The sequence below is a fragment of the Dermochelys coriacea genome, chromosome 11, assembly GCF_009764565.3.
Source record: "Dermochelys coriacea isolate rDerCor1 chromosome 11, rDerCor1.pri.v4, whole genome shotgun sequence".
Taxonomy (NCBI): Eukaryota; Metazoa; Chordata; order Testudines; family Dermochelyidae; genus Dermochelys; species Dermochelys coriacea.
The window spans coordinates 41,532,472-41,547,168 of NC_050078.2; the positions used below are offsets into that span (position 1 = coordinate 41,532,472).

At 38.0% G+C, this 14,697-nt stretch overlaps 1 protein-coding gene across 9 annotated transcripts in view; it reads right to left on the reverse strand.

Annotated features, from left to right (window-relative positions):
- Positions 1-14,697, reverse strand: part of LOC119863665 (neurabin-1-like) — an 89,375-nt gene that overhangs the window by 32,504 nt on the left and 42,174 nt on the right. For all 9 annotated transcript variants that reach the window (XR_006277994.1, XR_006277995.1, XM_043505286.1 and 6 more), the window contains exons 14-15: positions 3,700-3,784; positions 1,322-1,393 (exon numbers count right to left, since the gene is read on the reverse strand). Coding sequence is in view for 7 of the 9 variants with exons in the window: in XM_043505286.1 (XP_043361221.1) it covers positions 1,322-1,393; positions 3,700-3,784 (157 nt within the window). In the remaining 2 variants the exon portion in view is untranslated. The remainder of the gene's footprint in view (positions 1-1,321; positions 1,394-3,699; positions 3,785-14,697) is intronic.

Here is a 14,697-nt window from a genome sequence, read left to right on the forward strand (position 1 = left end):
GAACATGTTCCGTTTTAAGTTGTGCAATGCTTTGCTATAACGTCGTTTGGCTGCCTGCTTTGTCCACAGGTGGCAGCCCCCATATCAGCACCCCTACGCCCCCCCCATCCGACAGTGCCTCCCCACCGCCTCCTGCCTGTAGCAATCAGCTGGCTTGTGGCATTCAGGAGGGAGGAGAGAGGACTCAGCGCGCAGGCTCCCCTTCCCTCCCCTGCCTCTTGAACTCTGCAAACCAGCTGATTGTCGCGCGCAGGAGGCAGGGGAGAGAAGGGGGAGGCGCGCCGCATCCTCCCTTCTCCCCTCTTCCCTCCTGCCCCCTGAACATCACAAGCCAGCTGATTGCCACAGGCAGGAGGGAGGAGCGAGGACATGGCATGCCTCCCCTCTGCCTCCTGCCAGCAACAATCAGCTGGCTTGCAGTGTTCAGGAGGCAGAGCAAGGAGGGGGACTCTGCGCACTGTGTCCTCGCTCCTCCCCCCTCCCTCCCGAATGATGCAAGCCAGCTAATTGCTGCGGGCAGGAGGCAGGGGAGGAGCGAGGACGTGGCATACAGAGTAAAGGTGGGGGGAGAAGAGGAGACGGGTTAAGGGGGGAGGTTGAGGGAAGGGGTGGAGTGGGCGGGCCGAGTGTTGAGCCCTCCCCACCCCGGTGCTTGCAGTTAGGGGAAGCTGCCGCTGCGCAACGTGCTTCTCCTAGCCTTAAGCACCTTCAGCCTCCTTGCCTGCCTCATTGTCTCCAGTGCCAGTGGGCTGTGCCTGTGTGGCATGAGGCGGGGGCCCCTCCCAACTATAGTACTGTATTGAACTGTACTGTGTGGCAAAAAAAATTTCCCTGGAACCTAATCCCCCCCGCATTTACATTCATTCTTACGGGGAAATTGGATTCACTTGGCATCGTTTCACATAAAGTCGCATTTTTCAGGAACGTAACTACAACTTTAAGTGAGGAGTTACTGTATTAATCAAAGTGTATGCATCTTAGAACGTTAATATAAAAATAATTGCTGAGTTATTTAACAGCTTTAAAAACATTCAAGATGGCTTAACACTTTCAAACCTGTATCTTGGGACTACTGAGAATTACTCCTGAAGTGGCTTTTCTTGCTACATTATAATTTTTGCCTACAAGCAGAATAGAATTTGTTTCATAATGTGAATAACTAACATGTAAAACTATTTTCCTTATTTAATAAGCATAGAAGCCCATTTTCCCATTAAAGTACTTATTTATGCAATATTTGATTGCTCTTATACTGAATAAGAATACACAGTAATGGTAGCTGATCATTTTTAAGAATGCAATATATATTTATTAAAAATACCGGCTATCCAGAGAGCTCCTCAGATTTTCCTTCTCTTGTTTCTTGCCTTTACCACCGGATTTCCTTAAACCTCTGAAGTGTAAAAAAAAAAAAAGCTGCTTTTTTTTTTTTAAATAAAAAGAAAAGGAATACTTGTGGCACCTTAGAGACTAACAAATTTATTTGAGCATAAGCTTTCGTGAGCTACAGCTCACTTCACTGATGCATTCAGTGGAATATACAGTGGGGAGATTTATATACATAGAGAACATGAAACAATGGGTGTTACCATACACACTAACATGGCTGCTACTCTGAAACCTTTTTTTTTTTTTAATACAATTACTGCAATTTAATGCTATATATCAAAAGGAGTTAAATATTTGTTATGCATTAATACAAATTTAAGTCATAACACATTCATAAAAGTCATTTAAAATACTATACACAGTGCAGCCCAATTTTGCAGAATATCTTTCATGCGATTTAAGGTGCATTCCTACATACAGGCAAAGACACGCAAGAACGAAGAAAAAGATTGAATTAATCACCTACAGGAATGTATATGCTAAAGAAAGAGATACAAGGTCCCAGCCCCAAGCAGTACTAATACGTTTACCATTGGGGGAGAAAACCAGTTAGAGAGAAAACCAGTTAAAGGGGAAAAAATGTTTGACTCAGCCTGTGTACTCCATTTCACAATGGCACCAAATTCTAGTGAGCAACCCTGCATTCCACAGCAACATTTACTCTATTTCCATATATACAATGACCCAAACTTTAAAATGTCACTTGATGTGTAATCTGTTGATTACTTTCAAGGATAGGAGGTGGGGGTGGCGTGGTTTTTCTTTTGCTATGCTCTCCAGTCAGTCTGACTCCATCCTCAGGTTCTTGCTATGCTGAATAGGTGGCTTGGCTGCATTGCCCTCCAAAGTACCAGGAAAAAGGGGAAGCTTATAGCTGGCTTTGTCAGCTGTTCTCCCCAGCTCCCCAAATCTCAGCTGTTGCACCATCCTCCCAGCAAGCCAACACCTTAATCTATGCTTTTGATTCTCCCCCCCACCGTCTCTTCCCAGCCTTAAACTGGACTGCAGATCTGACTCCCTGATACCCTGCTGCCTGCTTCCATGGAACAGAGTAGTGAGCGTGCATTTTAATCTAATCCATCCATGTGAGGAAGGGAAGGGCAAAATAGGCATCTGCAAAACAGGTAGAACCAAGCAGAGAAACAGAAAATACTGGGCTCCAGGCTCCAGCAGAAAGGTTACATTCTGAACGTGGTAAAGATACAAAAACAAACAATTAAAGCACCCAAGCAAGCATAACTCTGCCCTGTAGTGTTGCTATGCAATAATCTTTTGGTTAAGGCATTTTAGTGCTTAGTCTCATTTTAGATTAAATTAATTTTTTAAAAAACATTTGATAACCTCACATCATGGGGGTAATAAAGTAAATGGAGGCAGTGGCCATATTTGCTAAGGGCAGTCTGTGGCTTCAGTTCCATTAATAATAATCATAATAAAATTAAATAGACAAGGTGAGTGAGGTAATATCTTTTAATGGACCAACTTCTGTTGGTGACAGAGACAAGCTTTCATGCTCTTCTTCAGTTATACTGCTACAACACCACTGCGAACAATAAGATGGCGGCTGTTTTGAAAAAAGGCAATTCTTTGTGGAATTCTCTGACAAACCACTCTCCAGCCTCTGCTTAAAGGAGAAACTTTAATTTATGAAGATTAGTGGCAAAAAGTGATCACTAATCCTAAAAAATATTTCAACCATTTGAAGAGGATGCATTATTCAGATATTAAGATCATTCAGGAGAAAAAGTATCCACATTAAGGGGTTAATTTTCTTAACTGACATTTTAAAAAGTGAATTTAACTGAAGTTAATTGATTTACTGTACATTCTCAGAAAAATTAATTCTTTACTCAGAGTAAATGCTGTAATTTTGGGGAGGCATGTTATATTATTTTTCTTACATAACAGAGAGGATAAGTCCCTGTTTTAAGTGCAAAACATATAATTGTGTGTATGTATGTATTATGGAGCTGCAGCTTGCACCACACAATTACAACACAATTACATTATAAGTACACTGTCCCACAAACTCTTTATATGTGTTTACACATTTTGTTTTGGTAATTCTACCATGCCAAGCATAAGAGTGGAAGTGGACAAGGACCAAGTGGGTATTAATAGTAGATTGCTAGCTAAAGGAATTTAGGAATTTGGAGACGGGACCTTGGGGGCAGGGGAGGAATGGGAGAAAGTATCACAAATGCACAGGAAAAGTATGTTTCACAATATTTTCTAATTAGAGAATATGGTAACTTAGCATAAGTAACATTTAAAGCCATTTATTCCTCTACCAACTCATAAATCTCTTACCCAAAATCTGGAAATCTCCTTTTGGCCTTTCCTGATGACGTACCATCATTTGTTTCTGCTGTCTTGTCTTCATTTCTCTTGTCATCTATGTGAAAAAAGAAAAAATAAATATTCTGTAATGTAAGCTTTGGGTGTATTTGTTAAGATGCATGGCCTTCCTAACCACAACAAAAATTTAAAAAGAAACTCAAAGCGTAAGTTCACAGTAATTAATTCACATCCACTGTACATCTACAGGAGTGAAAAACTAGTGTTCACTGCATGAAGGGGATAGATCTTTCAACTTCCCATTTTTAAAGAAATGCAATTGCATCTTATACTACAATTTTACTTGATGTAAAAATCCTGAAATTCCTGCCAACTTGTTTTCATATAATAGGTCTTAAAAATTACGTTTTATAATGTATTCTATCAAAAAATTGTTAATGGAAGCTTAAGTTTATACCCACAGAATCCAGGAAAATCCAAAATTAAGATTGCCTCACCATTCCTTCAGTCCATACTCCATTTTCTCAAGCTATATTCATCTGTGTCCTTTCCTTAGATATTTTCAATCAGGTCTTTATGATTATCAAAACTACAGAAGTCTGTAAGCACCCAAACTGGTGGGTAAATATTAACCCTCTGGGTTAGCCATAAAGAAAGGAGATATTTATATCCTAATTTTACAGAATTAGCACACAGATATACCGACAAGAGATATTCTTTCGGTTTTCCTTTCATTCTGGTTCTGCTATTCTGCCATTTGTCAGTAACATTGTTTTGGGTAAGTAGCATATTTTAGCTCCTCCAAATGATAAGCTCAGTCATCTTAAATTTGTTTTGCTCAAGACTTACTTTAAAGGGGGTACAAAGAGCAAATGACTTCTCCTCCTCCCAAAATATAAGCTCCCAATTCACATTATCTGTCACACACCTAAGCTAATACACACACAGAAAATAAGCTGTACTAGGTATTAAAAGCAGCAAATAGTATAATAAAGCTGTTTGGAAAATATTTTAATTGAAAGTGAGCATGCTAGTGAAAGCATTAATATCATTGAAAGCATTGACATCATCAATGTCATTGGTGAACTAATGGCAAGGAGATGGGTATTTTGTTGGGTGAACATTGCCTGAATTTAAGGTACTATTGCTTTTGTATTAGGATAAAAAGTCATCAATAATTTAAAAAATTGATTTTTAAAAAAGTAAATAAAGATTTACTTTTTAAAAATAAAATTTGAAATTTGAAATTGATAATCCATTAAAATAACAAATTAAAATACAAAAATAGTATTAAGTAGCACATATTTGCTGCCAAATGTTAATGAAAGTCCAACCTCTAAACTGATAGAAGTCACTAGAGTCACTAGCAACCAGAGTTTGCTGGAGTGCTAAACCAGCTTTTGATAGCAGTTAGTCTCTTCTACAGGAGCACAGAGTATTTTCTTCATTTCAGTTTACTCAACTAACTCAGTTCAATGACTAGTTCATTTAAAGTTAAGAAACCATTTGGGATTTGACAAAGCAGGAAAGTTTGTTTTCCTCTTCCAATTGATGAATAAAAACTAGATGTGAAGATGAGACCTACTAGTTCTAAAATCTTGAAGGACCCAGTGACCAGAAATAATCAGCTCAATTCACTAAGTACAGATAGTCTCTACGGTGCCACAAGTACTCCTTTTCTAACAAATTTATTTGAGCATAAGGTTTCGTGAGCTACAGCTCACTTCAACGGATGCATTCAGTAGAAAATACAGTGGGGAGATTTATATACACAGAGAACATGAAACAATGGGTGTTACCATACACACTGTAACAAGAGTGATCGGTAAGGTGAGCTATTACCAGCAGGAGAGCGGGGGGGGGGGGGGGACCTTTTGTACTGATAATCAAGGTGGGCCATTTCCAGCAGTTGACAAGAACGTCTGAGGAACAGTGGAGGGGGGAAGAGGAGGAAATAGTTTTACTTTGTGTAATGACTCATCCATTCCCAGTCTCTATTCAAGCCTAAGTTAATTGTATCCAGTTTGCAAATTAATTCCTATTCAGCAGTCTCTCGTTGGAGTCTGTTTTTGAAGCTTTTTTGTTGAAGAATTGCAACTTTTAGGTCTTTAGTCAAGCGACCAAAGAGATTGAAGTGTTCTCCAACTGATAATTCCTGTGTTTGATCAGTTTTTAAATGCAATAAAAAATATTGTTCTTGTTCATTTTTAACTGAATTTGAATTTCCATCCAAGTAGAACATGACACAAATCACAAGTAAAAAAAAATTTAGTAATTAAGAAATGCAGTCACCATTTTCTAGTATAAAATGTAATTTTATATTTAATATAAAATTTGAGTCTGAATAAATGTAAATTTAACTCTATAATTGCTTAAATAAATGCATCTATAGTGCATCCGCCTGCTTAGCAAAAAGAAGCACCAAATGTAGTATAAAGAATGTATTTAGTCGACTGAAATCAACATGTTTTAATGGCTACCATCCAATGAGACTCAACCTTTCTTTAGGAAAAGAGCTAAAAAGTATAAATTCAAAACATGATTAAAATCAATTATTTAAATTGAGGTTTCCTGATTGCTGATTTAAATCATGATTAAAATCAGCTACTTAAATTGCTTTGATATAAAACAGAGTGGACTGATTTAAAGTTTGTAAGGAAATTCACTTAATCATAAGCATTTGTTTGTTTTTAAATGTAGGAAATATTTAGGTTTAATTTATATTTGTAAAGGTTGAATAAGGGTAACCCTCTAAGTCAGAGCCTGAAAAGTTGTTTTGCCACTGATTTAACTAACTAGTGCATTGGAACTGCCACACTAAAACAAATCAGTGGTCCATTCAGTCCAGTACCCTGCTTGTGTCAGTAGCTAGTACCAGATGCTACAGGAGAAGGTGCAGACAACTACAACCATGGTATAACCAGCTTATATGGGAAGTTTTGTTGGCTTATGCCTTGAACTATAAGAGTTTACACTCCCTCTAAAAAATATTTAAAGCCTATCTAATGAAACTGTGGATATTCCCATTTCCTGAATAAGCATTTGATTTTATTTTTTTAATCCCCTAAACTCCTCCCCTCAGTGACATCTTATAGCAATAAGTTCCACAGGTTCATTATGCATTGTAAAAAAGGTATTTTCTTTTATCAATCTCAAATTTTCTGCCTTTCAATTTCATTGACCGGCCCTTTGTTCTTGTGCCATATAATAGGTGCATAGGAGTGCTCCATTTATTTTCCCTATACTATTAATGGTTTTGCAAAGTTCGATCTTGTTCTCTCTTATTTTGGTCTTCTCTAAAATAAAGAGCTGCAGTGTCCCCTCATATGGAAGTTTTTCCATGCCTGTAATAATTTGTCACCTTTCTCTGAGCCCCTTTTATTTCTGCAATATCTTTTCTGACATGGAATGAGCAGAACTGAACACAGTATTCCAGTGAGATTTCACAATTGACTTATAATGGCATTTAATATTTTCAGTATAAATCTACTAAATTCTTCAAGTACCCTAAAATTTTGTTAGCTTTTTTGATCACTGTGCATTGAGTAGAGATTTTCATTGGGCTGGATGTCCACAATGACACACAAGTATTTCTCCTGAGTGGTTACAGTTAAATTTAGAACCCACTGAGGTGTAAGAATAGTTGTAATTATTCTTTTCAATGTTTATTACCTTACATTTGTCAATAGTGAATTTTATTTGCCACCATGCTCTCCATTCAGATAACATTGTCAGTCCTCTCAAATTACTCAGTCTTCCTCTTGTCTTGACTAACCTAAGTAACTGTATCACCTGTAAAATTTGCTACCTCACTGTTCACATGCTTTTCCAAATTTTGCACAGGATCACTAAAAATAAAATAAAAATAAAAATAAAAAGAGAAAAAGCAATGGCAATCCTAGTAGCTCCTCATGGACCAAGATCACCAGGTTTATTGGATCTTGGTACTGCAAAATAAGGCCTTTTCTATATCCAATAGATAACTCCAGTTCAGAAGCTCTAAATCAAATGTCTTGGAAGCAGACAGAAAAATCTCAGAGATGGTTTGTGACCGTTTGCCTCTCCTCTGAATACCACCAGATGTGCTGGGATGCCACTGAGTCAGCCTATTCTGCCAACCAGGGTCCCCATTACCTGGTCTTGCAGGGCTAGGCTCACAAGCCTCTTCCAGCCAAGCCCAGCTTCACAGAGACAGAGATCCAGCCTTGGGGGCTTGCCCCAACACTCTGGTGCCCACTCCCTTTAAGGGGTACAAAACCAAGGGTTTTACGAAATTCACCCCCTCCCTCAACGTGGAGGAAGATGTACACAACTTCTTGCCCCCGCAGTTAGAAATTACATAAACTGGGTTATATTATAAACAAAAAATAAGTTTATTAACTACAAAAGGTGAATTTTAAGTGGTAAAATGGGAAACAAACAGAACAAAGCAGATTACTGAGCAAATAAACCAAAGTATGCAAGCTAAGCTCAATATACTTAAACAGGTTACAAAATGTTACCTTAAAATGTTATTTTAGGCAGGTTGCAAAGTTTCTGTGGTTCAGAGTTCCAGCTATATTTCTTTTCAGGTTGGACCCATCTCAGTCTGGACTCCTCCGCACCTTCCCTTCAGGTGGCTTTAGCAGTCTCTCTTTGTGGTCAGACAGCTCACGGAGAAGAGAAATCCCATTTGCCTTCCTCCCCATCCTTAAATAGGATTTGCATAAGGCAGGAATCCTTTGTTTCCCAAACTTCACCGCCCTTCCCTTCCAGTGGAAAATTAAAAGAAGTGCCGGGTAATGTTTAGTATCAGGTGACAAGATCACCTGACCTAGTAGTGTCACAGTTATGGCCCCGGACACCTCCCAGGAGGGAGAGAGATTAGTATTTTCTTGGTTTTGATGTTCCTTCCTGATGGCTCATCAAATTTGATGGCCTGTCGTCTGGTGGGTGTCTTCCCAACACACACCCAGTTGTAATTGTTACATAATCCATATCTCTAACCTTAGATACAAAAATGATACATGCATACAAATTAGATAATCACATAATCACACATCCTAGAATACTCAAGGAGCTGACTGAGGAGATATCTGAGCCATTAGCAATTATCTTTGAAAAGTCATGGAGGATGGGAGACATTCCAGAAGAATGGAAAAGAGCAAATATAGTGCCCATCTATAAAAATGGTAATAAGAACAACTTGGGGAATTACAGATCAGTCAGCTTAACTTCTGTACCCAGAAAGATAATGGAGCAAATAATTAAGCAATCAATTTGCAAACACCTAGAAGATAATTAGGTGATAAATAACAGTCAGCATGGATTTGTCAAGAACAAATTGTGTCAAATCAACCTGATAGCTTTCTTTGACAGGGTAACAAGCCTTGTGGATAGGAGAGAAAGCAGTAGATGTGGTATATTTTGACTTTAGTAAGGCTTTTGATATTGTCTCGGATGACCTTCTCATAAACAAACTAGGGAAATACAACCTAAATGGAGCTACTACAAGGTGGGTGCATAACTGGTTGGAAAATCGTTCCCAGAGAATAGTTATCAGTGGTTCACAGTCATGCTGGAAGGGCATAACATAACTAGTGGGGTCCTGCAGGGATCAGTTCTGGGTCTGGTTCTGTTCAATATCTTCATTAATGATTTAGATAATGACAGAGAGTACACTTATAAAATTTGCGGACGATATCAAGCTGGGAGGGGTTGCAAGTGCTTTGGAGGATAGGATTAAAATTCAAAATGATCTGGACAAACTGGAGAAATGGTCTGAAGTAAATAGGATGAAATTCAATAAGGACAAATGGAAAGTACTCCACTTAGGAAGGAACAATCAGTTGCACACATATAAAATGGGAAATGACTGTCTAGGAAGGTGTACTGCGGAAAGGGATCTGTGGGGTCATAGTGGATCACAAGCTAAATATGAGTCAACAGTGTAATGCTGATTCAAAAAAGCAAACATCATTCTGGGATGTATTAGCAGGAGTATTGTAAGCAAGACGTGAGAAGTAATTCTTCTGCTCTACTCCGCGCTGATTAGGCCTCAACTTGAGTATTATGTCCAGTTCTGGACACCACACTGCAGGAAAGATGTGGACAAATTGGAGAAAGTCTGGAGAAGAGCAACAAAAGTGATTAAAGGTTTAGAAAACATGACCTATGAGGAAAGGTTGAAAAAATTGGGTTTGTTTAGTCTGGAGAAGAGAAGACTGAGGGGACATGATAACAGTTTTCAAGTACATAAAAGGTTGTTACAGGAGCAGGGAGAAAAATTGTTCTTCTTACCCTCTGAGGATAGGACAAGAAGCAATGGGCTTAAATTGAAGCAAAGTCGGTGTAGGTTGGACATTAAGAAAAACTTCCTCTCACAGTGGTTAAGCACTGGAATAAATTGCTTAAGGAGGTGGTGGAATCTCCATCATTGGGACTTTTAAGAGCAGGTTGGACAAACACCTGTCGGGGATGGTCTAGATAATACTTAGTCCTGCCTTGAGTGCAGGAGACTGGACTAGATGACCTCTCAAGGTCCCTTCCTGTTCTAGGATTCTATGACTCGGTAAATCATAACCTTTCCAATTATATCTTACAAGACCCATCGAGCATAAAGTACATCTCAGTTGTATCATATTCATATCAAGCATATTTTCATAAAAATTTTCACATGGCTAATTATCCAAATTGAGAGTCCCAGAGGAAAGCGGGGGAGGGGAAGTCCAATATACAAGGAACTGAACCAGAATTCCATTTTTTAAGCTGGAACAAAGACAGAAGCTAAGAATTCCAGCAATTTTACAAAAAGAAAAGGAGTACTTGTGGCACCTTAGAGACTAACAAATTTATTTGAGCATAAGCTTTCGTGAACTAGAGCTCACTTCATCGGATACATTCAGTGGAAATTCACTGAATGCATCCGATGAAGTGAGCTGTAGCTCACGAAAGCTTATGCTCAAATAAATTTGTTAGTCTTTAAGATGCCACAAGTACTCCTTTTCTTTTTGTGGATACAGACTAATACGGCTGCTACTCTGAAACCAACAATTTTACAGTTTCTTCAAGATGGTCTATACACAGTCTTCATGCACAACTCAGTAGGGTCCAGCTTTTCACCCTAGGAAGTGTTTTCAACTCAGTCTACCACTTTTCTTTGGTTTATCATCCCCCATGTTATCAAATTTAAGAGGAGTTCAATTGATGAAACCTCTGCATCAGCCCAACTTTTCACTTGGGATCTCCCAATAGTATTGTAAACCCTTATATTTACTTCTTTTCAACCCTCTAAATTTATTGGATCCATTTATTTTAACAATAAAATGCATTTTCTTGTTGGCCACTACATCCATTAGGTGGGTGTCTGAAACCACTGCATTCTCCATGGAAGAACTGTACCATATTTTCATGAGGCAAAGTAGCTCTTAGAACACTTTCTGGCTAAACTTCAAAATGAACACTCCACTCTATTTCCCAAGACACTGTACTGCTTTCATTTTGTTCTAATACAGCCCAATAGAAAAAAAGCATGGTACAAGCTGGATGAAACTCTCTCTCTCTCTAAGCAATGAATATAAGAAACTATGTCCTTATTCATTTAATTCTATTCAAAGCATGAAGGAAAGCAGTCATTAAAAATTCCTGTAAGCAAGGGGATATATTATATTGCTGAAACATGTCTAACCCATTTCCTGAGAGGATCAGGGCCCACATCACAAGGTTAATGAAAACCTTTTGCAAAAAAGTATTGGCTTCAGTGGATATGATATAGTAAGCAACAACCTGATTTTCAAATCACATTCACTAGATGTTACAAAATGGATCTTCAAGTATCGACAGGAGGGTGTTCCAGTCAACAGTCTCTAAGTAGATATTCCAAAGGATTCAACCAGGGCTATCTGTCCTTACCTCTTCCCCCATTTATTTTCCACTGCTCACTACTTGTCTATCGGGGAGGAATAGTAGAAAAATTATTAATAATGAAAAAATTACTTATCTGCTGATTTCCTTTATTCTAGGAATCTTTCCAACAATTTGGCCCACTCAGTAGAAAGCAAAATACATGTTTCAGAGTAGCAACCACGTTAGTCTGTAGCCGCAAAAAGAAAAGGAGTACTTGTAGCACCTTAGAGACTAACAAACTTATTTGAGCATAAGCTTTCATGAGCTACAGCTCACTTCATCGGATGTGTTTCTCATTAAAATATTAAGCTTTTATGGCAGTGCGTAAAATGACCTTTTTTAATAAATGTGTTCAAATAGAGTTTTTATTGAAGTATCACCCTGAAAATGTTACAGCCACCCCAAGGCCTGTATATAGAGGAAGGTACAATACGGTAAACTGAGGATTAGTGGAGAGATTGCCAATTTCCTTTCTTTTAGCAGATGAGTAATTTTTTCATTCTAGGCACATTTACCATGCACTTATCCACCTTGAATTTCATCTGCCTCCATGTTACACAGCTACCTAACTTTTTTAGACCTTAAATTACTTTGGGTAATTTAGAAAACGTTACTGGCAAAATTTGCCACTTCATTGTTCGCCCTCTTCCAGATAATATATTAAATATCTCCTGAAGTGCACCATACTAGGAATCTAATTCCATGTTGAATATTGTATATTTATTCCTACCTCTTATTTTCTATCCTTTCCCTTCAACAATTTCCAGTCAATGACAGAACTTTACTTCTCATCTCATGACTTAATTTCCTTATAGCACTTTAAACCAGGTTATTTTGCAACAAAAAGCTTTAAACACAGACATTTAATTTCTCCAAGAGAATTTTGTAAAGAAAGGTAACATTTTCCAAAATGTGAAAAAGCAGTGCAATTGTTTAAAAAAAACAAACAAACAAACACACCAACTCATACAACTGTATGGATGGGATAGGAGGAGGTAGAAAGGATTGTTCCTCCACCATTAAATATAATTGGTAGGCATTAAATTCCATTAGATAGTTAGAATCCAGCCCACTGAAGTACCATTTAATGTCATTTTGTCCAGAGAATCAACTTGTGGTATTAGTAATCTATCATCTTTGACGTATGGCATTAAACTCCTCAACTCCACCAGTTTTAAGACTAGCACTTGAAACATTTCCTCACATCACCAAGTGAAATTTCCGAACTCTGTGACAATAGCTGCTTATGGTTCAGTGCAGAAGAAAACAAAATCACTTGCACATTATGTATACGCTATGACAAGACAATTCTTGTACAGTCAAGTGTACAGACCAATTCAGTGCTAGCACTCTAGAGATATGCTGAATCAGTAGATTACAAAAGAGCTGCTGTTGGCTGAGGATATAAACATGATATTGTCCATTGCAATAAAGAGTGCAAACATTATCTGCCTTAACACAGCTTATTAACTGGTAAAGGAAATACTTGCCTTACAAAATATTTAATCTGGTTTCTTTTTCAATTACTCTGGGAAAAAGACCATATACTTCTCTTGAATTACGATTGTTTGTGAGCAGCATAATTATAATCTGTTCAGCCTTCTCCCATTCTTTGCATCCTAAAATATGAAAGCCCTAATACAGTAACTCACCGAAGTGTTCACAACCTACTATTTTGCTTGAACATTCAGATCACCTTTGGAAAAGGTCAGGCCATTGCTGAAACTTTGCAGGAGATAATTGACATTAGCTAAATGAATAAGTCTAAGGTCATGGCTCAAGGAAATGATGAGCTAAACTTGTAGTATGTATACAGATAAGTTTTTCTAAAATATGTACTCTAATTCAAACAGGAATTATTTCAGAGAACTTCTGTGGCCTGTACTATACAGGAGATCACATTAGATCATCACAGTATTCCTTTCTGGCCTTGGAATCTATGAATCTATTAAGGATAAATAATATGCTTGAAATGTATTCCTACATTACCCACAAATTAGCTCTTTTGCATACCCGGACAACTGACATGGCTCTTTTATTACTTACGTGGAGGCAATTTGAATCTTGGCAAAATTGATTTAGACTCTTTCCCTTTGGAAATAGATAAATTGAGGTGTTTAATTTAAGCTTCTGTATCCTCTCTGTATAGATGTTAAAGAACATATGACACTTAATATAAGAATAAAGGGGTTTTATCCCAGTAGTCTTAGTCAAAACTTCCCCCTTCCCTACTTCACCAATATACAGCATGCTGTCCGACTGCAACTGCTCACCCTAGCAGGGAGCTTGCTATTTTTCAGCAGTGCTGTATGTACATGATTTCTAAAGTGCTTTTGGATCTTTTAGCATGAGAAGCCTCTCAAAATACTTTGGCTAGGCTATTCTGTTATTTTAAAACTTGAAATACTGTGATAAACTTAAGGCAATCCAATTTTGGATATATACTTGAAAATGTTTAAGAGGGAGAGACATGTTCTAAATAGACTGAACACAGGACTTTGTGCCAGAAACCCATGACTTTGATGCAGACTCAGGCCTTGGCAAGACCAATTCTGCCTCTGTTTCTCCTTCTGAAAAAAATGGAGCTATATCAACCTAATAATGCTGTGAGCGTTCAATATATATTTGTAGAGCACTATTTTTATAGTTTTAAGTCTTAAACAAAATCTTCATTTTCCATTTTAGATGCAGATTACACAGTAATTAGCATGATGCATACGTACATATGACGAATAAGAAAGTCCAGTCTCCATAAAAAAGGCATGAAAATTCTACTTACCCATTCATCTAGATTAGGAAGGTTTAATTAGCAAGTTCACGGGGGACTGCATCTAAGCCAAAGATCCCCAGCATGCATGCGTTTGGGGGCCCATCCACCCCAAATTTGTGAGGCCTTTGCCTGACTCCCTTCACACCACTCTCTGATATGTCTAATACCAACAACCTTACTTACTACCTTATTGCCCTGACATAGGGATCAGGAATCCATGTTACTTCCACAAGTGCCTCTTTGGTATCAACCGATATTAATTCAAGGAATAAGTAATGACATTTTAGACAGTGGGAATGAACAGAGTTGTATCAAGCAAACAGAGCTGTACCCTAGTGTCTAAAGCTGAGATGTTG